General features: G+C 45.0%; 1 protein-coding gene across 1 annotated transcript in view; it reads right to left on the bottom strand.

Annotated features, from left to right (window-relative positions):
• ITGA11 (integrin subunit alpha 11) overlaps nucleotides 1-4669 on the bottom strand; it is a 140822-nt gene extending 136153 nt beyond the window's left edge. The window contains exon 1 of the mRNA XM_049778609.1: nucleotides 4567-4669. Coding sequence (XP_049634566.1) covers nucleotides 4567-4618 — 52 coding nt within the window. The 5' untranslated portion in view covers nucleotides 4619-4669. The remainder of the gene's footprint in view (nucleotides 1-4566) is intronic.
• Nucleotides 4670-22856: the final 18187 nt, after the last annotated feature.

Below are 22856 nucleotides of genomic sequence, written 5' to 3'. Positions count from 1 at the left end.
AAGCAATTCTAGTAGAAGAGATGGTTATTGCATTGGGACCTTTTTCCTGGCAGGAGTGGGGTGGAGGTGTTAAGAAAACAATATTAAATGGTTAAGAATCTTTGGTAGCCCATATTTAGCAGGGTGGGGTGGGGAAGTGGTGGGGGAAGGTTTTAGTGAATTGAATCAGCAGAGATACTATTTTTGAAATAGTTTTGCAAATTCCTATTGAAGTAGAAGCCTCCTTGAATCTACAGCAAAGTCAGGAGCTGCCTGAGGAAAGAAGGGAGGGAGGAAAAAGAAGAGAGGGAAGGAGGGAAAAAAGGAAGAAGGGAGGAGAAAGAGACATGGAGTCTTTTTATTTAGTTGTTTGTTTTTGGCCCACACTTGCTGATGCTCAGGACTTTCTCCTGGCTCTGTACTCAGGAATCACTCCTGATGAAGCTTGGGATATCATACAGATACCAGGGATTGAACTAGATCTACTGAATGCAAAGAAAATTCCTTACCCAGTGTGCTATCACTCTGGCTCCAAGAACACCTTTTAGAATCATCTAAACTCCCTTCTACACACAGCCAAGGCCTAAATAGCACACAACATGGTTTCATTTTCTTTTGAGTGATGTACACGCTGAAAGAGACATTGAGCATAGAAGGGAGATCCAGAGGTTCAGAGAGGGTAGAACTGATGTGAGACTCCTCCAGGGGCCCCAATCCTGTGTGGGGTAGACTGGAAGTGATAGGAATCAGGGGAGAGACATGCAGCTTGAGGAGAGTCTCTGTGAGACACAGAATGGAGATACAGAAGTACAAAGAGCATGAGACCCCACTCCCATCTTTCTAAGGCCTCTGGAGTCTGTGTATCAGCTGGCGGTGGCAGGGAGCCTGGCTGACAAGCTCCCAGGAGGCAGGCAGTGGCCAGACACACATTCCATCATCTCCTCTACCCACTCAAAGTCTTGATCCCCTTATTGCAGGGCTGTGGTGCTTTCTTTACATGGGTTCTGTGCTAAGTAGGATCCTTAACCACAGGGAGACACAAAGCAATACTGAGCCCTTCTCTGCAACACAAATGCTCGTGCCTGGATCTCATTGACTGGATCTCATTGATCACAAGGCTGCCTCAGTGGCAAAGCCCCCTAAGAGCCTCCATGATAATCAGGACTTGAGCCCAGGTCTTTGGTAGGAGAAACAATAAGGGAATTTAGATTCTTCCAAGGTGCCAATTGGCATGCCTCCCCTTGTTAGTGATGCCTAGGGCTCCAAAGCGAGGATCTGGTGAGATGCAGGTCTGGAAGCAAACGTTGACACAGGAAGTAATCCACACAGTGAAGAGGTACAGAACGAGGTCAGGAACTTCAGCACTTAAGCAAGGAATTCAACCACCCAAGCTTTTTTTATTTTTGGTTTTTGAGTCACACCCAGCAGCGCTCAGGGATTACTCCTGGCTCTATGCTCAGAGATCACTCCTGGCAGGCTCAGGGGACCATATGAGATGATGGGATTCGAACCACTGACCTTCTGCATGCAAAACAAAGGCTCTGCCTCCATGCTATCTCTCCGGCCCCCAACCACCCAAGCATTTTGCTCCTAAGGAGGAACACAGCTCAGTGGAAGAAGACTGAAGAATGAGCCTCTGCCTTCCTCAGACCCTTGCTTTTATTGACAAGAATCAAGCCACACCGCTGAGTGGGAGAGGAACACTGAGTAGGGAATAATTCAATATCCTATCATCAGATCACACCCTAGATAGAGTACAAATATTGATGAGAGTAGGACCAGTAAACCAACATCCCCTAACTGCCAGCACCCCAGAAATCTCTTGTGGACTTAGGTTTGAAAGTAGTACCTGCATAGGACCTAGGATCACTTGCTGAATAAATGGTCAATGGAGCAAATGCAACTGGTGGTGACAAATTCCTAGAGTACTGAGTGTATGTTTACATCTTTCTTACCACTCTATGTTCATCAATCTTAGCATGGCTACGCATTCCATTTTTGCTTTCTCTTGCAGGAGAGAAAATGGAGGAGTGGGACCACTTACTATCTTGGTAAAGTTACAGAGTCCTCACTAGCAGTACATAAATACCCTCCACACAGAGCAGTGAGTATTTGATCCACACTATTTCAGTTCCCTGTATCTTTATGGGGACCAGAAAGTAAACAGCAAGTGCTTAATAACAACTTTTCTGGGTTTTTTTTTTTGGGGGGGGACCATTCCTGGTGGTGCTGAGAGCTTACCTCTAGGATCACTCTCAGGGATCACTCCTGGCAGGTTCGGGGACCATATAAGGTACTGGGGATAGAATATAGGCAGTCTGTGCACAAGACAAGCACCCTACCCACTGTACTGTTTCTCTGGCCCCTGTTGTTATTTTCTCTTTTTGTTTTGCAAGGCTAAGGGCTAACCTAGACTCTCATGCATACAAAGCTCTCAGCCCCAGCCAGACTGAGTTTCTATGGAAGCTTCATTTCATCAAATGATTACTTCAGCTTGTTGTGCAAGCCATGCTCTGATCAATGAATTGCTCGCTTCGAATGTCATCTAGAAAAGTCTTGGCACTTTTCTGCTTCTTTTCCTGGCTTTATTCAGCTCCTGCAGCAGGAGCTCCTGACCGACAGAAACCATCAGATAATAGTTCAGTTAGACTCACTCCCACCCTGATCTTCTACAGGTCCCTGGTTTAGCCTAGCTACTCCCTGAAACCTGCAGCTTGCAAACAGTGATGAACATTGTTCTTGTGAAGAGTCGAGAGACACCCAAGAGGACCCCACACCTCTTGCAACCTTCAGTGTCCAAGTAACCCAAGTCATTTCTATGGCTTTAAACATGCAAGTGCTGGTTCTTTAGTCCCCGATATCCAGATACTTTGAGATCTTGCTATACACTAAACCAGAGCATCTCCTAGTAGAGTTAATGCCCCCACCTGAGGTGGGCATTGGAATGGGGGGATTTCTACAATTGGAGGGGGGCACTTTCTGTTGGTTCACATAAACAAAGTAGTTTCTCCTGGGTGCTGAAGTTTTTATTTTTCTTTTTCATTTTTTTCTGAAAAAGAGAGGTAGGCTAAGTAAGTCTGCGGACCTCTAGTCTAGATACTCTTTCAAGCTTTTCAAGACCTGGCTAGCATTGAACTTCTCTCATCAAACAACAGTCTTTCCTTAGTTTCTCCATACTACTGCTCTGTTTAGCTGTCCTTGGTCTTGCCTTGTTCTCAGTGGCACACATGCTTTGGCCCTGCCCCTAAGTTCCGCACAGCAGACGGCTGTCCAACATTGATTGATATGTTTAATGAATCCCATATTTCAGGAACCCAAACTGACCAGACATAACCCAGGGGTGGTTTTCTCCATATAAAGGGAGCTCTGAGTCACAAATCCTGTCCCTGTCCACCCCTCTCCCTTCACCCCTGCTGAAGAACAACATTCACCTCTCTGATCAGCCAGTCGTGAGCAAACCAGCCCTTAATCACTAAATCGACACGACTTTAGAAACTGGGACCTTGTTTCTCCTTAGAAGGGAGAAAGTGGAGCTGGTTCCACCTGAGCTGGAAGCAGGGAAAACTCAGCTTCCAGACCATCAGCTTCAGGCTCCAGGGAGATAGACAGATTCATCCCGCCCCGCCAAGAATGACCCGAACTAATCCGCACCTCCTCCTGCAACCGATGTCTAGACCTGGGGTCAGCGAACCCTCGGTTCCCTTCAGCGGGGACTCAGAGGTGAATCCAAGCTCTGAACCAGCCCATCTCTGCCCCACTGGTTCCGTGAAGACAGCTCAGACAAGGGTGTCCTGGTGGGTGGAGGTCCCTGAGCTGCGGAGATGGAAGCCACTTGGAATTCTCCACCTGTGCCTCCACATCTGGACCCCTCCAGACCCCCCCACTAGTGCCTCCCGCGGCTGGAGTTTACCTGGAAGCAAGACAAGGCTGCGGCGGGTCCAGTACCCCTGAGAAGGGCTCTGGTTTCCCATCCGTCTGAGTATTCTCCTCCACCTCTAAGCTTTGTCTTTAATAGCGGAACCCTGACCAAATGGGCCAGGGTCTGCAGAGGGCGGTCTGGGGGTGGCACATGTAAAGGGCACTGGGCAGAATGGCCTCTTGCTCTTGCCACCCCACAATGATTCCCCCAATTCCCCACATTTGGAGCACATTAGACGCCGGCCAGGTCCCCCTGATGCTAGTTAAATGATTGCACAAATTCTGAGAGAAGGTTGGAGGGGCCAGATCCAGATTCTGCCCAGAGGATCAGGGGGTCAGGGACTTGGAGGCTGCGACCCCCACTCCGGTGCCCATCTGGCTCCCCAAAGCCCGGGAGCTCTGGGCTGCAGAGAGCACCCCAGAAGTGGCCCGGGGACAAGACACCAGCTCCAGCTATTCTTCATCTCTTCCCCCCTCTCCTTACTGTGAACCCCACTCCAGGCTCCAGGGCCCCTAGGCGGGCTCTCTGCCGCGGAACTTGGCTGAACTTGGCCGCTCCAGTGCAGCTTGCTCCGGGGCGCAGTGGTCCCCAAGTTCTGGGAAGGAGACGCTAGCCACAGATGGGATCACGAGTCCGGGCGGGCCAGGGGCGACTAGGGGCTCACTTACCGGGCCAGAGGCTGAGAGTCCAGACCACCAGGAGCCCCCCGGGCAGGTCCATGTCGCGGGTTGTGAGCAAGGGGCCTTTGGGGAGAGAGGCAGACCGGCTGCGTCCACGCGGCGCCTCCAGCCTGCTCTGAGCCCGGCGGGGCGCGCTGACAGCTCCCCCGGAGAAAGTGGGAGGGCTTGGGAGGGGAGGGGCCCCTGGGCGGCCACCTTGGGGGGCTGCGACCACGGCCCCGCCCCGCCTGCCCGCTGACCCCCACCTCCCTCTGTTCCTCAGTTCTCTATTCCTCTGTTCTCCCCAAAGAGAACACAGCCGTGCCAGAGGCCCCCTTGATTAAGTCCGTTCTAGACCCCGACCAGACACCCCACACACGCTCCATTCTTTCTCAAGCCAACGCCTGGAACTGTTCCCCAGCTCAAGGTGGGGACCCCACTTTGCCTACACTGAAGCTCCTTTGGAACCTAGTCCCCTTCCTTCTCAGATCACACCACTGTCCATGAAATTCAGAGCAGTTCTGTTGTAGGAGGGACCTCAGCCGTGGGTGGGGGGGACATGGAGGCCATTCAGCAGGGAGGAGATGAGGCAGAAGGTTGGTGGGGATGTGGCTTTCTCGCAAAGCTATCCTTCCCCTTTGGGTCTCCTTACTTAGCCGGGTCCCAGGTACAACCTCTCTCCTCTCTCTCGCTCATTTTCTTACTCTCACTCATTCTCTCTCACTAACTCATTCTCTCACTCTCAGTCATTCATTCTCTCATCTCTCATACTCACTCACTCTCATTCTTTCTCTCCTTATCTCCTCAATCTTCATCCTCCCTACCACCACCCCCCATTAAGAAACTATACATTAATTAACTATACTTAATTTCCGTTTCTCTCCTCTTCATTTTTGGGCCACCCCCAGCGATGCTCTGAGCTTTCTCCTGGCCTGTGTTCAATAATTACTCCTGTCAGTGCTCAGAAATTCAGGTGACCATGTAGAATGCCAGGGATCAAATCTGGGTAAGCCATGCACTCAGTTCCCAGTACCCCAAAACCTAGGAGTTGGTGGATGGATAATTGGGTGGATGAATGGATGGGTGAGTGAGTGGGTAGAAGATCGGATGTGTAGGTGGGTGGATAAATGCGTAGACAAGTAAGTGAGTGAACAGATGTGTTTGAGGTTGAATGGATGGATGGAAGAATGAGTGAATGGAGGGGTGATGAATGTGCTGAAGATTGGGCTTGTGAGCAGATGTCTGTAGGATGGAAGGAATGACAGGTAGATGAATGCTATGCATTCCTGGGAGGTATCGGAAGGGCATCCCAGAAGAGGCAATGTTCAGGGTGGACCAGAGGACAAGGTGGGATTGAGAAGGTCCAAGTTCAGTCAATTCTAATAGTGGACATGGTCTCTCCCTCCCCTATATTGCTTGCTTCTTGGCAGCTATCTTGGTTTTTAGTGCTGCCGAAGTGAGCACAGCTATCTTGGTTTTTATTATGATTTTTTTTGGGCCATACCCAGTGGTGCTCAGGGTTTACTTTTCACTCTGCTCCTGGAGCACTTCTAGTGATGATCAGTGAACCATATGGAGTGCTAGGTATTAAATCTGGGTCAGTTGCATGGGAGGAAAATGCCCTAATCTGCTTTACTCTCTCTTCAGTACTGACTACCCTGATTTTTATAAGTTTCTCACCTTTCCTTCTCAGTAGTCATTGAGAAAACTGATTCCATTGCTCTGTGCCTCTGTGTGTGTGTGTGTGTGTGTGTGTGTGTGTGTGTGTGTGTGTGTGTGTGTTGAAATAATGGAGGACTTTAAGGGAGGACAGTAAAATAAAGAGAAAAAATTCTGGAAAACGTGTTCTTGCTCTTCTAAAAGAGCTCCTGAGACCTAATTCTCTTTTTCCCCTTCTAGGCTGGAACAAAGAACTCATCCAGTAGGGAACAGACAGAGTAGAAGGGCCATCTGGTCTGGTGATATCAGATTTTGGGTGACAGAAAAGAGGATCAAGTCCAAAAGGGTCTTTCTGGGCCCAGAATTCAGCTATGCTCAACCTCTTCTGGTCTGGATATTGTACACAGATGACCAAGAGTTTTCTATATTGGCCAAAGTGGGTTTGAGGAAAGAGCCTTTGATTTGGGAAGTATTGAACTCATAACAACTTACCACAAAAGCATCCCAAGACCTCACTGGGGCTCAAACTGCCACTGCTGCTCATACTCCTTGTACACAAACTGTTTGAAGCAATTTCAGGGAGTATAAGATCTGGAGTTCTGTTGAGCCACTGGCACTTGGCCATGTGGTCAATAAAATCTCACCTAAGACTGCATCCTGCTTGCTGAAGAGGTCTCTGGAGTGGGAAAGCTGTGACTAATGTTTGAGTAACAACTCTGCCATTCAAGAGCTCAGAGGCTTCTCTTCAGGGGCTCAGGGACCTGAATCTAATATGTATGACCTGATTAAAATCTGATGGAGGGAGGGCCAGAGTGATAGTACAGCAGATAGAATGCCTATCTTGCATAGAGCAAATCTGGATTTCATTTGTGGCACCATATATAGTTCCCAGATCCCCACCAGTAGTGATCCTTGAGCGCTGAACCCAGTCAGCTGTGTACCCAAGACAAAAATCAAACAAATAAAATCCTCAGAAAAACCTAGTGGAGGGGAGTTCCATCAGTTATTCTATCAAGAAACATATGCATGTTCAAACTCTGTGAGACACCCAAGAGGAGATTTCAAAGGGACAGAGATGAGAGACATAACCTCACACTCATTGACTGCATGATTATTTATTATTTAATCATTGGCTTAAATAATTTATTATTTTGATGCTCGTCAAGCACTATTGAAGTCACTCAGGGCAGCTGTGGATGGGTGACAAATGCACGATCCAGCTGGAGAAGCTCTGGTTGGAGTCCAGCAATTTAAAAAATACAATGGAAAAAATCTAGCACTGAGGATGGTAATGATAATCTTTTGCATGTGTATGTGTTCGCTATTTTCTTCTTCTTATTTTGTTTTGCTTTGGGTCACTCCCAGTGGTACTGGAGGAACATGCAGTGGCAGAGATTACACCTGGAGCCTCTATGTGAAACATGCACTCTGGCACTTAAACTATCTCATTTTTTTAAAATTAAATAGCAAAGCACTATAGCTTGCAGAGTTATTCATTGTAGAGTCTCAGGTGTACAATGTTCCACACCACCAGTGTTTTTTTTGTTTTTGTTTTTGGGTCACACCCAGCAGCGCTCAGGTGTTTCTCCTGGCTCTACGTTCAGAAATCGCTCCTGGCAGGCTCGGGGGACCATATGGGATGCCGGGATTCGAACCACCTTCATTCTGCATACAAGGCAAACGCCTTACCTTCACGTTATCTCTCGGGCCCCCCACACCATCAGTGTGACTTCCCTTCAACAATGTCCCTAAGAGGATTCCTCCCACCTTGCAGCCTCTTCCCTTGACAGGTACATCCCAAGTTTAGTTGTTGGATCTCTAGATATATACATATCTACCACATATCTACACCTCTGATGTGCTTGAGGCCCCTTTGCCCTGTTCTTACTTCCCTCCTGTTTCTTTTTACTCCCCAACCATGTTTTCATTTCTGTGACCTCAACTCAAGGGTAATCTAGGTATTCCAATTTTGATGCCTTGTATTCTCTCCTGCTATTTTTCTGCAAGCCACACATAAGTGAGATCATCCATTATGTTTTTCTTGTGATTCACTTATTTTAAATTTGAAATAAAATTTATTTAAATTTGAGATAAACTTATGATAAAAATTCATTGTGGGATTCAGTAATTTTTAATACATGAACAAGATTATATAACAATTGCCACTAATTTTGGAACATTTTCATTATACAAAAAAGAAACTGTTACTCTTTGCAGCCACTCCCAATTCCCTCATCCCAGTTCCTAGCAACAACCAAACAGCGTCTGTCTCTGTGGATTTCTTTGTACTGGATATTTTGTGTACATGAACTCACACACAATGAAGTTCACTTTTATCTTTTTCTTTCTTTTCTTTGGGATTTTGTTTTTATGGGCCACATCCAGCAGTGCTCACGGGTTACTGTTGGCTCTTTTCTCAGAAATCGCTCCTGGCAGGCTTGGGGGACCATTTAGGATGCCCAGAATAGAACCGGGGTCTTTCCTGGGTCAGCCTCCTACAAGGCAAATGCCCTACTACTATGCTGTCACTCCAGCCCTGAAGTTTACTTTTTTTTTTTTTTTGGGTTTTTGGGCCACACCCTGTGACGCTCAGGGGTTACTCCTGTCTATGTGCTCAGAAGTCGCTCCTGGCTTGGGGGACCATATGGGACGCCGGGGGATCGAACCGCGGTCCTGTCCAAGGCTAGCGCAGGTAAGGCAGGCACCTTACCTCTTGCGCCACCGCCCAGCCCCGAAGTTTACTTTTTTCATCTAGTTTATTGTTTGGATTCATCCAGGATGTGGGACACTTCAGTCCTGCTTTCCTTTTGATTGCCATGCAGTTTCTTAAATGTAATTCGCTATTGTTTTGTTTATTTGAACATTAGGGGATAAATAGTTGTTTTTTCTCTGGGTCATAAGCACTTTGGGACTTTGTTTTGTTCTGGTTTTGGTTACATCCTGTGATGCTGGGGGTTATACTTGACTTTTCATTAGGAATCACTCCTGGTGGACTATACAGGATACTGCAGATCAAACCGGGGTATGCCTCCTGCAAGGCAAACACCCTATCACTGTGCTATCCCTCTGGTCCTTGATTAGCACTTGGGGTTATTATGTCTAATGCTGCTCTGAGAATTTTGTTGCCCGTTTTTGTAAACACACTTTCAGTTTTTTTGAGTAGGAGTGTGATTTCTATGACTGGGATTTCTGGATCCTAGGAGTGGGATATTTTGACCATGTGATTACCCTGTGATTAATCATTCTGGAGTCACCAAATTATTTCCACAGTGGTAGTACCATTTTTAACATTATCATTAACAATGTTGAAGAACTAAACTTACTTTGATTAATTTTGTGGTTACTTTTGTTCTTTGTTTTGTTTGGTTTTTGGTTTTTGGGCCACACCCGGTGACGCTCAGGGGTTACTCCTGGCTATGCGCTCAGAAGTCGCTCCTGGCTTGGGGGACCATATGGGATACCGGGGGATCGAACCTCGGTCCGTCCTAGGCTAGCGCTGGCAAGGCAGACACCTTACCTCTAGCGCCACCGCCCAGCCCCTACTTTTGTTCTTATGATCTCACTTAATGCTCACAAAAGTCCTGCCAGGAGTTAGATGCACTTTCATACGGAGATCTGCATTCTCTCAGTTATAAGAGAAAAGCAACACTATGTGACTATGCAGAGAAAGCACATATGAGTTCATGGAAGTTGAGTGCAAAGAGAATGGGGATTCTGAAATTTTGGATCAGGAGTCTTAAATCACTGTCACTTTCCTTGTCCTTTGGTGGTTATTGAGATGTCCATCCGTCTCACTCATGGCAGTACTGCTCTGGAGGCAGCACTTACTGTGGGGCCAAAATACAAGTGACCATTCTGAATGATATGTAGTGGATCAAGGATGTACCTCAAGACCTCAGGATCTTCTGCTGAACCATGCTACTCCTTTCTTGGTTTCATCAATTTACTTTATACTAGTTATCTGTTCTTGGGCATTTTAGTTGTTTCCATATTTTTGCTGTTATATCTGGTACTCTAATGAATATAGGAATGCAAATGTCTTTTCTGCATTGTGATTTGGGGTCATTGGGGTTTTATTCCTAGGAATAGAATTTCTGGGTCAGTCAGAGGGAGAGGAATAGACTCAGAATAATTTCTCCTACATGTAGATAGAAAGAAACTTTATAAGAAAATATTACATGCCCAGTGGCAGTAGAAACAAAGAGGAGGAGAGCTGGCCTTCAGTAGGAAGCTTGCCACTAGAATGGGATTAGGCAATGGGCGATTAGGAATCAGTTAGGAACAATAGGACAACTGAAAGGGGGAAAGTGCCTGCCACAGATGGGGCAGAGGGAATCTGGGGACATTGGTAGAGGATAGTGGACATTGGTGAAGGGAGTGGAATTGGAACAATTCATTATAAAACTCAAGCATAAATATCTTTTTAATTTTGTAATTCACTGTGACTCAATTAAAAAAGAACTTGTTTCACTCTTCCATTCTTCCCTGCAGCAAAGAGACTTTCTCTGCCAGCTGGAAGGATGCAAATAGCAGTTCCAAGATGCCCGAAATGTCCAAGAAATTCACGGTACACTGTTCTCCAGGGCAGTCAATCTTTCCTCCTAGATACATCAGAGATGGGTGTAACTCCACCCTGGATTTAGGTGTATCTACCTGAGACCTGCCCATTCCTGGGAGGGGTCTTGGGAAGTGGATATTGCATGTATCTTTACCTGCAAGATCCCACCTTTTCCTGGGAGTGTCTTGGAAAGGTAAGGTAAGGCCTTTGACCCAGGGGATTGAGGGCTTTTGGTCTTTGGCCAGCATGGAGGTCAAAGGGAAGATGGCTGAAAGGAGTTAAGACGCAAGCTAACTAAGAATGGCTGAATGCTTAATTGGTTATGATACAGGCCACATATGTGGTGGATAGGGTGTGAATAAAGCTGTTACTTCCTGAAGCCTGACTGTGAGTGAGATTTCCACCCGCCGCTCTCATGAACCTCCAGACCCTCCGGCTAAAGGGGGTTGCAGAGCCACGTGGCCTGGGATGGCAGAGAAAGGTCCCTCCATCCATCCATCTCCATCCAGCACCATCATTAATTATTTAACACTACAGATGGGTACCTAAAATTTTGCTTCATGCTCACCCTTGCCCCAGTCTGAAGGATATAATGAGCCAGTCTGAAGCATATATCCAGCCCCAAGGAACAGAGATGAGAGGGGTATTAAAACTGACAGTTCCATGTAAACTGGGATAGGAGTTCCCTAAAGAGGAATGGCAAAGCTTCATGGACAGACCATGAAACTACAGAACCATCTGCAACTGTTAGGTGCCCTGTAGGAATCAAGATTTCCAGAGTTCCCACAGCAGTTATGTGGCAGAGCTGGGCTTTGAACCCATGAACAACTGATTCATGATCTTTGCTAGTGAGCGGGGCTTTGGGGCCTGGTCTGCAGTGGCTCTGCGGTCAAGCCATGGGTCCCTATTTCTCCTGAATCTGTCATTCTCAGGGAAGGAAAGATGGAGAGACAAAGTCTTCTTTATGGCTATCAAGCAGCTTGGCTGAACGTGGAGAATAAAGGCAGGTTTAGAACTCACAGATCTCCTGAAGAAGCCCTTGGCCAGGGGGGTCTGCTTCATATGGTTTGGGTTAGACCAAGAATTTATCATGGTTGGCTTGAAGTTTTTTTGAAGGAGGCCACATTTGGTGGTGCTCAGAGCTTACTCCTGACTTTGTGCTAAGGAATCACTTTTGGTGGAATGCTGGGGATGGAACTCAGTCAACAGCAAGGCAAGCACTCTCCCCCACTGTACTATTACTCCTGTCCACTCCTGGTTAGTTGGTCTGAGATTAAATGGGTTTCTCATCTCTGCACGTCTTGGAACCCCTTCCTCTTCCTCCACTCCCGCAGCTTTTCTCCAACCTGACCTCTGTCTCCACTGGTGATTTCTCCTCATAGCCATGTCTTCTCTGGGTGTCTCTACTCAATAGCATGTGCCAATTCTCCCTGATGTGCATTGGCCCTCAGTTCCTTTCTGCAACCCCCCACGACAAGCTCTACCACACAAAGATACAGATAGAAAAAAAGATACAGATAGGAGGATCTGGCCTCCTCCTCAGGTCTTAACAGTAGGTTTGTGCTTAGGAAATATAAATGTTGGTTTAAAAAAGATAAACATAACCAATCTTTCAGTTATTGGAGAAGGCACATCTTTTGCCAAAAGATGATATAATAAATTCCACAGTCATAAAAGAGAGAAAAATAACAGAAAGCTACAAGATTGTTGTTATTATTTTCCAAAGATGCTTGTGACTGTTCTTAGCTAATCATGTGAATGATGAGAAGGTGACGCTGTTTGTCAAGCAAAAGTGATCATCTAAAACTTTTCTGGGGTTTTTTGGTAGAACCAGTTATACTGCTTGCACATAAAGTGGGTGAAGTTTGCTTTAAATAAACGTGTCTACACCAGTAGCTCATGTGTGCTCAGCTCCCTTCGGCCAGAAGCAGGAAGAGCAGGGCAGATGGTCCAATCTTGAGCCCACGGCTGAGCAGCATTGCACAGGACATCTGTGACGATTGGGCCCTGTCTACAAAGCAATCCTGAATCCATAAAGTGATTTCCCAGTCTCCTCTACTCAGGCCACAAATATGTCCAGTCTTTGCAATAAAGAGATCAAAGAGTCTGCTTAGGACAGCAACAGACATGTAGGTCCCAAATGCCAGTGACACTCCCTGAAGAGCCATTGGTCAAAGTAAGGTCCAGATAAAGTGTTTCCTCCTTCTTCACTTGCCTTTTGGGGCAGCTCAAAGTCCAAGGAATTAAATCCTTGTTTGGGGAGAGAGAGAAGAGTGGCTAAGAGTTATGGGTAGAAAAATAATATGGGGTCCCACTGTGGGGAGAAGAATTTGATCTTCACTTGCTAAGAAATGAGTAGCTTATAGAAGGGTTTGAGTGAAATGTGAACAGAGAAGAGAGGAGGCCTATGTCCAAGTGACTGGGGGGGGGGGGGACAAGAGCCCTTCGTCCTTTGCTGACTTCAGGAAGGCTCTAGTCTAAGGTGATGTTGCAAACTCTTAAACACTAATTTGATGCATCTCTGTCCCCTTCCAAGAAATGTCTGTTTCCTAGAGTGTCTACAAGTGCTGTCTTGGATTTTCATGCTGTTCTGACAAATCACATGGGCTGGAACATGTTCCCCCAACTGTATTGTCCATGGCAACAAATCCACATCTGCCTTTGAAGGTCCCTTGTCATGAGGTCTATTTCTGCCTTCTTACTCTGTCTTGTAGCTCCAAAATAATTGTGGTGATCCACAAACCTGGATATGAGTAACAGGCCTGGGCACCTAGTGAATACTCTGTACCTTCTCACCTAGACTCTTAACTGGTTTGTCTATGACCCCTAACAGAGACAGCCAATTTGCTACTAAGTCCTCTAGTTGGTCACCATTCCTATGAGGTCTAGCCATACCCCTCAAGGTTCAGGAGCTGTCTGTGGGCTGGGAGTGCTGGGAAGCAACCTGGACCTAGGGAACAAAAACCACAACCTCCACACTCCATGCTCTAGACTAAATTTCTGCACTTCCTGCAATTATTATGTGGAGTTTCACTTCTAGTATGATGCAATTAGTTCTATAGACTTTTGAGAGATGAGGACTTGAAAGCTGGGGGATCTGGACTCCAACTGCTCCTACCTTCCTCTTGGACCTCTGGCCTCCAGAACACAAGATACATTCTGTTCCCAGAAGCCAGCCCATGAGCAACATTTTAGTCACAGCATCCTCAATGTACAATGATATCACTGCAGTGGATGGCTCTGAGATAAGTTCTTGAATCCTTCAGAGGAGCCCTGTGGAACTGAGCCCCAGCTGTCCACTAGGGATCCCTACTTTCTTCTGTACTTTGTGAGAAGGCCTACCTCCTCATTTTCCTCTCAGTGCCTCCTGGGATTATCTACCTGTACAGCTACTTGCTCTGATATGCCCTTGTCAGGGTCGAGCTTCTAGGGACCCAGTGAAAGGTAGATGGTTTAAGAGAAGTAGCTTGCCCAGGTTTTAGAGATAGAGAGAGAAAGTTGGATTTGAACTGAGAGGGTGTGAGTGCACCAATGGCGAGCATCTTTAAAACCCACCTTTACCACATTGCTTTAGCCTTAGGAGACCAAGTATGTCACTGGTAGACAATTAAAAAAGGTTCTGCTTTCCTTGGACCCTCAAATAATTCTTGGGGACTGGAGAGCACAGTATAGTGGGTAAACCACTTGCCTTGCATGTGGCCAATCCAGGTTCAATCCCCAGTAACCTTTATGCTTCTCTGAGCCCTACCTGATAACAGACCCAGGAGTAAACCCTGAGCACAACAGTGTATGGACCCAAAGCTGCAAAGAGAAATTCCTCTTGGGTACTAAAGGAGCTAGTAATGTCAATCACCTAAGAATAAAAGTATTTACTCCAACATTTTCTACCCGAGTTGCTGACCATATAGGAGCTTGTGAAGGGCAAAGTGTGGGGTAGGAACACTATGTGGGAGTGAGAGGAAGCAACCCCATCTATCAGCTGAAAATAAACTTCTCTGATTCCTCCCTTAGAGAGGTTACTGTCTAACCCTTCTTGGCCTGGATGTCCTTAGCATGATCAGCATCAGGGAGTTTTGAGGCAGAACTGAGTTTGCAAGTTGAAGGGAAGAGATAAGTGAGCAAAAGACTAATCACGAACATGTTCATGCCAGTTTGGCAAAGCCTATTCTCTACTGCTCCCTCTATCACCCCAGAGCTTGCACAGAGAATGTGAAAGTCTTGCTACCAGGTTGGGGAAATGACTCAGAGGGATGGAGCGCATGAGTTGTGTTTGACCTCTGGGTCCTGCGATCCCCCAACCACCACAGAGACCTTCTCTTTCACCTCCCACATTGCTCCCAAGTATTGCTGCTATGGCCCCAAACAAAAACAGCAAAATAAATCAAACAGTGCTACCTCCGCTACCTCCTTTCTGCTCAGGCTTGTTCTTGTGATCCAGTTGCCTGCTTCTGATGCAGTTCCCCAGCAGATGTCTGCTCAGAGATTGCTTATTTATGCATATTCCTGTAAAGAAGGCCAGTCTCCTGCACTGGGGGAGGTGGTTTCCAGATTGCCCCAGCTGTTGCTGCTGGTCCCCAAGCATATACCAGGAATAAACATTTCCCTAGCAGCTTTCATCTGGGGGTTGAGGTAAGTGGAAGCGGTTTTGATCGGGGAGGTATGGTGACTGGATTAGTGGATCTTCAGAAAACTAAGAGCATTTTGTGTTTTGCTGCTGGACATCAGTGAGAAAAATGTGGTGCAAAAGCTGTAATTAAGGACCCTTGAGAACTTCTAACTGGTGAGATTCCCAAATCACGCATTAGGCCAGGGGCTACTGTAAAGACATAGAGACAACAGCTTCTCCGGGCTGTGAGCTGAAAAACAAGCCAATGGTCTTTTATGTGATCCTTTGCTAGTTTAGCTAATTGTCTATTACACAAACTTTTCCCTTTTTGATATATCTGGGGATGTTTAGGGTTTACTCTTGGCTCAGCACACAGGAATTACTAATGGTGGGCTCTGGAAACCATATAGGATTCTGGGGATCAAGCCCAGATCAGCTGTGTGCAAGCCAAGTCCGCTACCTGCTATACTATCACTACAGCCCCTAATTATATAAACATTTTATACCCAACTGTACAAACAGTGACAAGGCAGCACTAATGTATTATTGGTTGTTTATGCTCTATCTTTTTATAATGGTAATTACAACAAAAACAGATGCTCTGAACCAATAAAATATCCAATATTTTTAAGATTAAGAGTGAACAATAGGCCCGGAGAGATGGCACAGCGGTGTTTGCCTTGCAAGCAGCCGATCCAGGACCAAAGGTGGTTGGTTCCAATCCCGGTGTCCCATATGGTCCCCCGTGCCTGCCAGGAGCTATTTCTGAGCAGACAGCCAGGAGTAACCCCTGAGCAATGCCGGGTGTGGCCCAAAAACCAAAAAAAAAAAAAAAAAAAAAAGAGTGAACAATAGAACTTGCAATTGTGTAGCATTTTCCAGTTTATAAGTACATGTGAGTTCATTTCAACATCCACTAGTGGACATCATTGTGCTGGGCTGACAGTTCCGTCACAGGATCTGCAACCTTTAAGACTTAAAGAGCCACTTGGCCTTGTTTCTGAAAGGGAAAAAAAAAAAAAAAAAAGAACCTGGGAGCCCCAAAACTTTTGTGACATTTAAAACAAATATAGCACTGCAGACATTGTTTCTTATCTAAATACTATATACAGGATCATGCTGTTAGCTGTCGATCTGAAGAAAGAAAAAGAACTTTTCACTTAACAATGTAAAATATATTTGTGCAAATTAATAGCCAATTAAAATATTTAATTTACCTGTTTAATGAGATTTTTGCCACACAGAGTGTCAGGAGGTAGCAGAAGTAAGTGATACTGGTCTCTGCCCCCCTGCTATCTGCCCTGCTAGAGTCTGGGGTTCTAGAGCCGCAGGTTGCCCATCCCTGCCCTAGTGAATGGCATTTCCATAATTCAAAAGAACTGAATTTGACACAAGAAAATCTGGTTCTGAACTACTAAATGATAATCTTCTGCTCAAAAATAAATTCCATATGGAAAGTCAAAGACACAGAAAGGAGACAAAATCGATTTTATTTGGGTGCGAAGGCACCCAATAGGCTTACCTGGGATCACTGGTTTCAACTATTTGTAAAGTGAGCCCTTCCCCTCTGTACTATTTTTCTGGCCCTTTTGAGAACCATAAGTATGAGTTAGTTAAAAAAAAACTTATCTGCTTAAAGTTTATTTATGAATTTTTTTTTTGCCCTCGAATATAGAACTTTTATCTCTTGGGAGAAACTCTAGACATCTCTTTAAATATGGAGGCACCCAAGTCCCTCCTCTAGCATTAGGATTCCTGTGAAGCATTCGTTGGAATTCTCATTGTGTCTATTAGGACTGTGTTTGCTCAATAGTCTTATGTTTGTCTCCTAATTCCCTTTGTGATTGTCTTAGGAGGTGGGGTTGTAAGGTTCATGTTGTAGATCCTGACTGTGGAGTCAATGAGTGGGATTAATGTTCTAATGTTTCTTACACTTACACACATCTGGGAACCAGAGGCACAGCTGACCATGTTGAAGTTTTACCTGTGGATGTTACAGGACTGGTCAAGATGTTGAGGACAAGAAGTAGGGGAGGAGATGGAGAGAAAATGGGCTAAAGCTTCTAGGAAGAGATCCATTGGCTAATTCAAATTATCTCACTAGACTCTTTGGGCTCAGACTTAGTCCTTAACTGGTATTGGTGATCAAGGTAGTTGGAAAACTGCCCAGAATTTAACAAAGTAGAGCCTGTGATTGTGCCGTGTCTGACTTGGTTATCTTGTGCATGAAATCAGCATTGTTTGATGAGCTGCTTTACTATCTGGAAGTTGGTTTGTCCCAAGGTGGTCAGGAATTATAATGCAGGGGACTCCAGACTCAGTTAATACTCACTGAAGGTCACAGGACACTCTGAAGTCGTTACTGATCAGTCTTCTGCCTGCCACACACCGTTCACACCTATTATGTTATTATTTTAAAAGCAAATCAATTTGGAAACATGACTACAGGCCCATGACTTTATTGATAGGTTTTGAGAGTGTTGACAGTAGAGTCCAGGGTCTCATGCAAAAACCATATGCTCCACCTCTGAGTCATATCTTTACATGCTTTCTGCTAACTTTTTTATATGCTTCTATTGTGTGTGTTTTATTTAAACCCAATTATTAATTTTGGGAGGCAGGTATAAGTTATTTTACCTAAAACAAAGATCATCCCTGGTTCCTTTGTATGTTTGTTTACAACTTGGATTTACCCCCAAACAGAAATCTCTTACTTGTAAACCTGGATGGCACTAGCTCAGGATAGCCTGAGCTATCTGTTCTTACTGCTCCATCCAGAGGTAGACCACCTGTACTCAATAAGAACAGCAGTTCTGGCAGGCATCTTGGTGGAGATGCTAGGTAGAAGACTGCCAGACTATATGTGTTTCACCTTCAGCTTGATTTGGATTCTTTCATGCGCAACCCTGATGCAGACTCATTCACCTGGGGTTGAAGATATGGTGTGTGGCATGATTTATAGGTATGGTGTATTCAGTTTATGAGACAGCAAGGTTGGTATCCTTAAACCTCTCTTCTCCAACGTATCTGGGTGGAAAGTGTGAAGGTCAAGGGATTCTCTGTACTGAGAGAGTGAGGGAGCAACCAGAGCTTCATCTAGTTCTGTCATTGGGGCTACTGGTCCTCAAGGCTCTTGCTTTTTGGTGGCCTTGGGGACTATTAGGCCCACTGCCCATTACTGTAGCCAGATTTATACAGCTTGAGAAGATGGTGGTTGAGGAAGACTGAACTCAATAAACTAGAGAACATGCTTTTCATACAGAAAGTCTAGGTTTGATCCTGCAAGACATGTCCTATCCCTGAACACTGCCTGGAGTGATCCCCCCCCCAACCAAAGATAACCCCTGAGTACCATTGGGTGTGGCCATCAAACTCCAAACACCCAAACTACAACAAAGCCCATGCTCTACTACTCCTTTTATCCATTGCTGATTTTTCTGGTCTTAGTCTCCTATCTGAAGCCTCCATAAAAGTTAGCAAGGAATTGCTGCTGTGGTGCAGAACACACTGGGTTTGTTCAAACAGGCCACACTAAGCTTAGATACTTTCTGCCTTGTTGTATCACATCAAAGTCCTGTTCTTGTTCCTGACTGAGGAGATGCTTCCTCGATTTGTTCTGAGTAGCAATGTTCCCCTTCTTTGCAGTTAGCAAACATTTCATAGCATTTCATGAATAAACACTAAAGAGTGCCCACTTTCTGTCTGTGGTAGAGTGAGGGAATGGCCAATTCTGAGTAGAATCCAGGGCCATGTCAGACATCTGTCACATCATCATCATGATGATCCATTTTTCCATTCCTATTGAGCTGTGAGCAGTAAGCATCTATGGTTAAAACAACAACAACAACAACAACAACAACAACAACAACAACAACCCTTAGTCTGTGCTTTCCTGGTAGTGCAAGCCTGATGAACTAAGAAAATGGCATCTTTTGTGCTCTTACCCTCTCTCTGTGTTTCTCATCAATCCTCTTCTTCCCCTAATTCACTTTGGGTTTATTTTTCCTACCTTATCTTCCAGGTTGTTCTGTCTTTCCTCAGCAGAGTCAAACTTACTTAGATTCTTCTATTTGGTTACATATTTATCACATGACCAAATATTGTGGTCATTTAAGGTCCCCCCCCATTTAAGGTTTTTTAAATGGAGAAATACTGTTCATTTCTTTACTGTTTTTCTTTTTCTTTTTCTTTTTTTTTGGGGGGGGTTTTTGGGCCACACCCAGTAACGCTCAGGGGTTACTCCTGGCTATGTGTTCAGAAGTTGCTCCTGGCTTGGGGGACCATATGGGACACCGGGGGATCGAACCGTGGTCCGTCCAAGGCTAGCGCAGGCAAGGCAGGCACCTTACCTTCAGCGCCACCGCCCGGCCCCTACTGTTTTTCTTTACAATTCTATTTTGAGCTGCACCCAGCAGTGCTCAGGGCTTTATGCTGGTTTTGTGTTGAGGGATCAATTCTGGCAGTGCCCAAGTAACCATATGCAGAGAAGGGATTGAATCTGAATTGGTTGAATGCAAGGCATGCGACTTCACTACTTTCTTTGTGGCCTCTGCTAAAACTTTCAATATTGTCTTTTATGTCCTTGAATGTAAGAAACATTATCTCAAATTCTTGGCCTGAGTCATTAGAGTCATTCTGATCTATTTCTGTCATAGTTTATTTCTCCTCATCCTCCCATAAGATGTGTCATCTCCTCCTGTGACTGGTTATCTCTGATTGTGCAGAGGTTATTGCACTTGGAAACAGCCTGCGAAAATAAATCAAGAGCTTGGATTTTTATCTTTTAAAGAGGATTATTCTGTATTGCTGTATTCCAAAGGACTTTAAAATCACTTGAATGCTATTTGTCATGCAAATAATGTTTTAGGGAGTAGTGACCTTGCATGCCCAGATGTCTAAGTGAGGGTGCATTAACTGTTGATAAACTCTTGCTGTCTAAAAATATTAGAGTTTAACCATGAGCCCCACCTTTTGAGGGACTCCTAATTAGTGCTGAGGAGACACAGGGGCCTCTCCAGCAAGTCTCAGCCAAATGGGCCAGTGGTTCAATGCAAGGGCTCTGGGTTTGGGGAATTTCCCAAACTCCCTTGATAGTGCATAGAGAGCCTATAGGAGGATCTGGTGATGCTCACGGGACATGGTAATGCTCAAGAGGATCCAGGGATCAAACTTGAGTAGCTAGTATCTCTTAGACCCTAATCCACACTAGCAATATGCAGAAATATAGTGCTGTTTGCTACCCATGGACATATTCAAAAGTGCTTTCTGGCCTCAAAGCTGCCTCTTCAGGCTTTGCAAATATCTCCCAAGCAAAGGCCAAACTTCTTCCTTCAGATCTCTGTCCAGTAGTTTTTCAACCACCTTAATAGCTTCCCCACACTTCTAAGCTATTACTTGGAAAAATTTTTTTCTAGCAATTTTTTTTTTCAGTTTTTCTCAGAGGTAAAATCCTCTGTATTGCTCAACCAGCCAAAAATTGAAATAAAATCCCAAATACAACCATGTTGTTTCCTCAGAGTAACCTTTAATACTATCTCATAAAACTCAATATACACTTCCTGGTGAATCTTCAAGTATTTTTTATGCCAGAGCAAGTGAATGGTTATTTTTATCCAATCTTCTTTAATAGCAGTTTGAGAAGTTCAAGTTATTCACTTATTCCAAAATACTCAGTAAGTGCTTGCTATGTCCCAGGCATGGGTCTAGGCATAGGATAGAATAGAAAGCAAATCAGAGCATTTATTTTCAAAAAATAATTGATGGAGGCGCTGGAGGCTAGGGAGCACACTCTACATGTAGCTAACCCCAGTTTGGTCCATTTATCCTATTTGGTATCTTGAACCTGGCTAGGAATGATCACTGAACAAAGAGCTGGTAGAAAGTCCCGAGTGCCTCCAGGGATGGTTCCAAAACAGAACAAAACAAAAAACTGAGGTAGAGAAAGAGAGAAGGAAAAAAAAAAAGCTATATGCAAATGTGACAAGAAATTGAGAGAAATATTGATTGAGAATAATCTATTGTAATAGGAAGAGGATGAGGTTGCCAAGAACAAGAAGAATTAACATCAGTTGTGTTTGCAAGTACCAGAAAACTGAACCCAAATGGGCTTAAATAATGACTGAAAGTATCATCTCTCACAGAACAAAAAGGAAAGAGGAAGAGAAGCGTCAGAGAGGGGAATAAGTCTTCATTCTCTTCTTCTCTCAGGGTCATAGAAGATGGCTACTGAGGTATCAATGTCTCCTCCACTCATGGAAATGTCCGAAAGGAAGTGTCACATCAGATACCTCTGATTTCCTGGGTGCACAGTTGGCTCAATAACCTCATCTATCCTATCAGTGATCAGGAAAGTTACCACAAGGCATTTAGCTTGGGATCAGTGTGTGTCTGGTTGGGGATGGGACCATCTGCCACATAAGTGTGGAAAAGACTTATTCCTCAACAAAATTGGGATTCTAGTAGGAAGAAAGGTAGAAGGAACACAAAAGTTGTTGGGAAGATTAGCAGTATGGTCCACTCTATGGAGCCTATAGTAATGAAGAATGTCACCAAATAACAGATCTCCCCCCATTCCACAACCACCCTATAGTTTTACATTTGCACCCTAATGTGATTCTGAACCCTAATTGTAACAGGTAACATTACTGAGTAGTCACTTTGTCAATGAGGTTGGTCTTATTCATGTCCTCATTTTGATGGTTGGTGGAACTTAGATTTAAACCAGGTCATCTGATTCCAAAGTCATTGATTTTAGTTTATTTTTGTTTGTTTGTTTGTTTGTTTTTTGGGCCACAGCCAGTGATGATCAGGGGTTACTCCTGGCTATGGGCTCAGAAATCGATCCTGGCTTGGGGGACCATATGGGACACTAGGGAATGAACGTAGGTCCATCCTGGGGCAGCCATGTGCAAGGCAAACGTCCTACTGCTGTGCTAGCATTCAGGCCCCCAAAATCAATGATGTTAACACCTTTGATAAATGGTATTACCTAAAGAGGTAAGTGGAAGATATCATTCTAATTCTTTGTAGATGAGGACCCTGTGGTTCAGAAATTGAAGATTACTCATCCAGTTACTCACAGAACAAAATTTTGTGGAGCCCTTTGACACTTACAATGCTGTGCTACATTCTGGGCTGCAGTTCTGTACCAGAGCTGCTCTCCATTTGTAATGCTTCCATACTTAGATTGCAAGATTGAATGTGTATTCTGAGTTGATGGCACAAGAGGAAAGGCTACTGGAAAGGCTAGAGCTTGAGTCCTGACTTCATAGTTCATTAACTATGTGAGGTGGAGCAAATCTGTGTTTGGATAGCCATCTTTTCAACCCTCTGAGAAGAGGGGCTGGAGATAGTACAGCAATTGGGGCACTTGCCTTGCACATGGTTGATTCGAATTCAATTCCTGGCATTACATATGGTCCCCAGTCTTGCCAGGAGTGATTTCTAAATGCAGAACCAGGAGTAAGCCCTGAACAC

The sequence above is a fragment of the Suncus etruscus genome, chromosome 1 (genome assembly GCF_024139225.1).
Source record: "Suncus etruscus isolate mSunEtr1 chromosome 1, mSunEtr1.pri.cur, whole genome shotgun sequence".
Taxonomy (NCBI): Eukaryota; Metazoa; Chordata; class Mammalia; order Eulipotyphla; family Soricidae; genus Suncus; species Suncus etruscus.
This window is presented reverse-complemented; position numbering and strand designations above follow the sequence as displayed.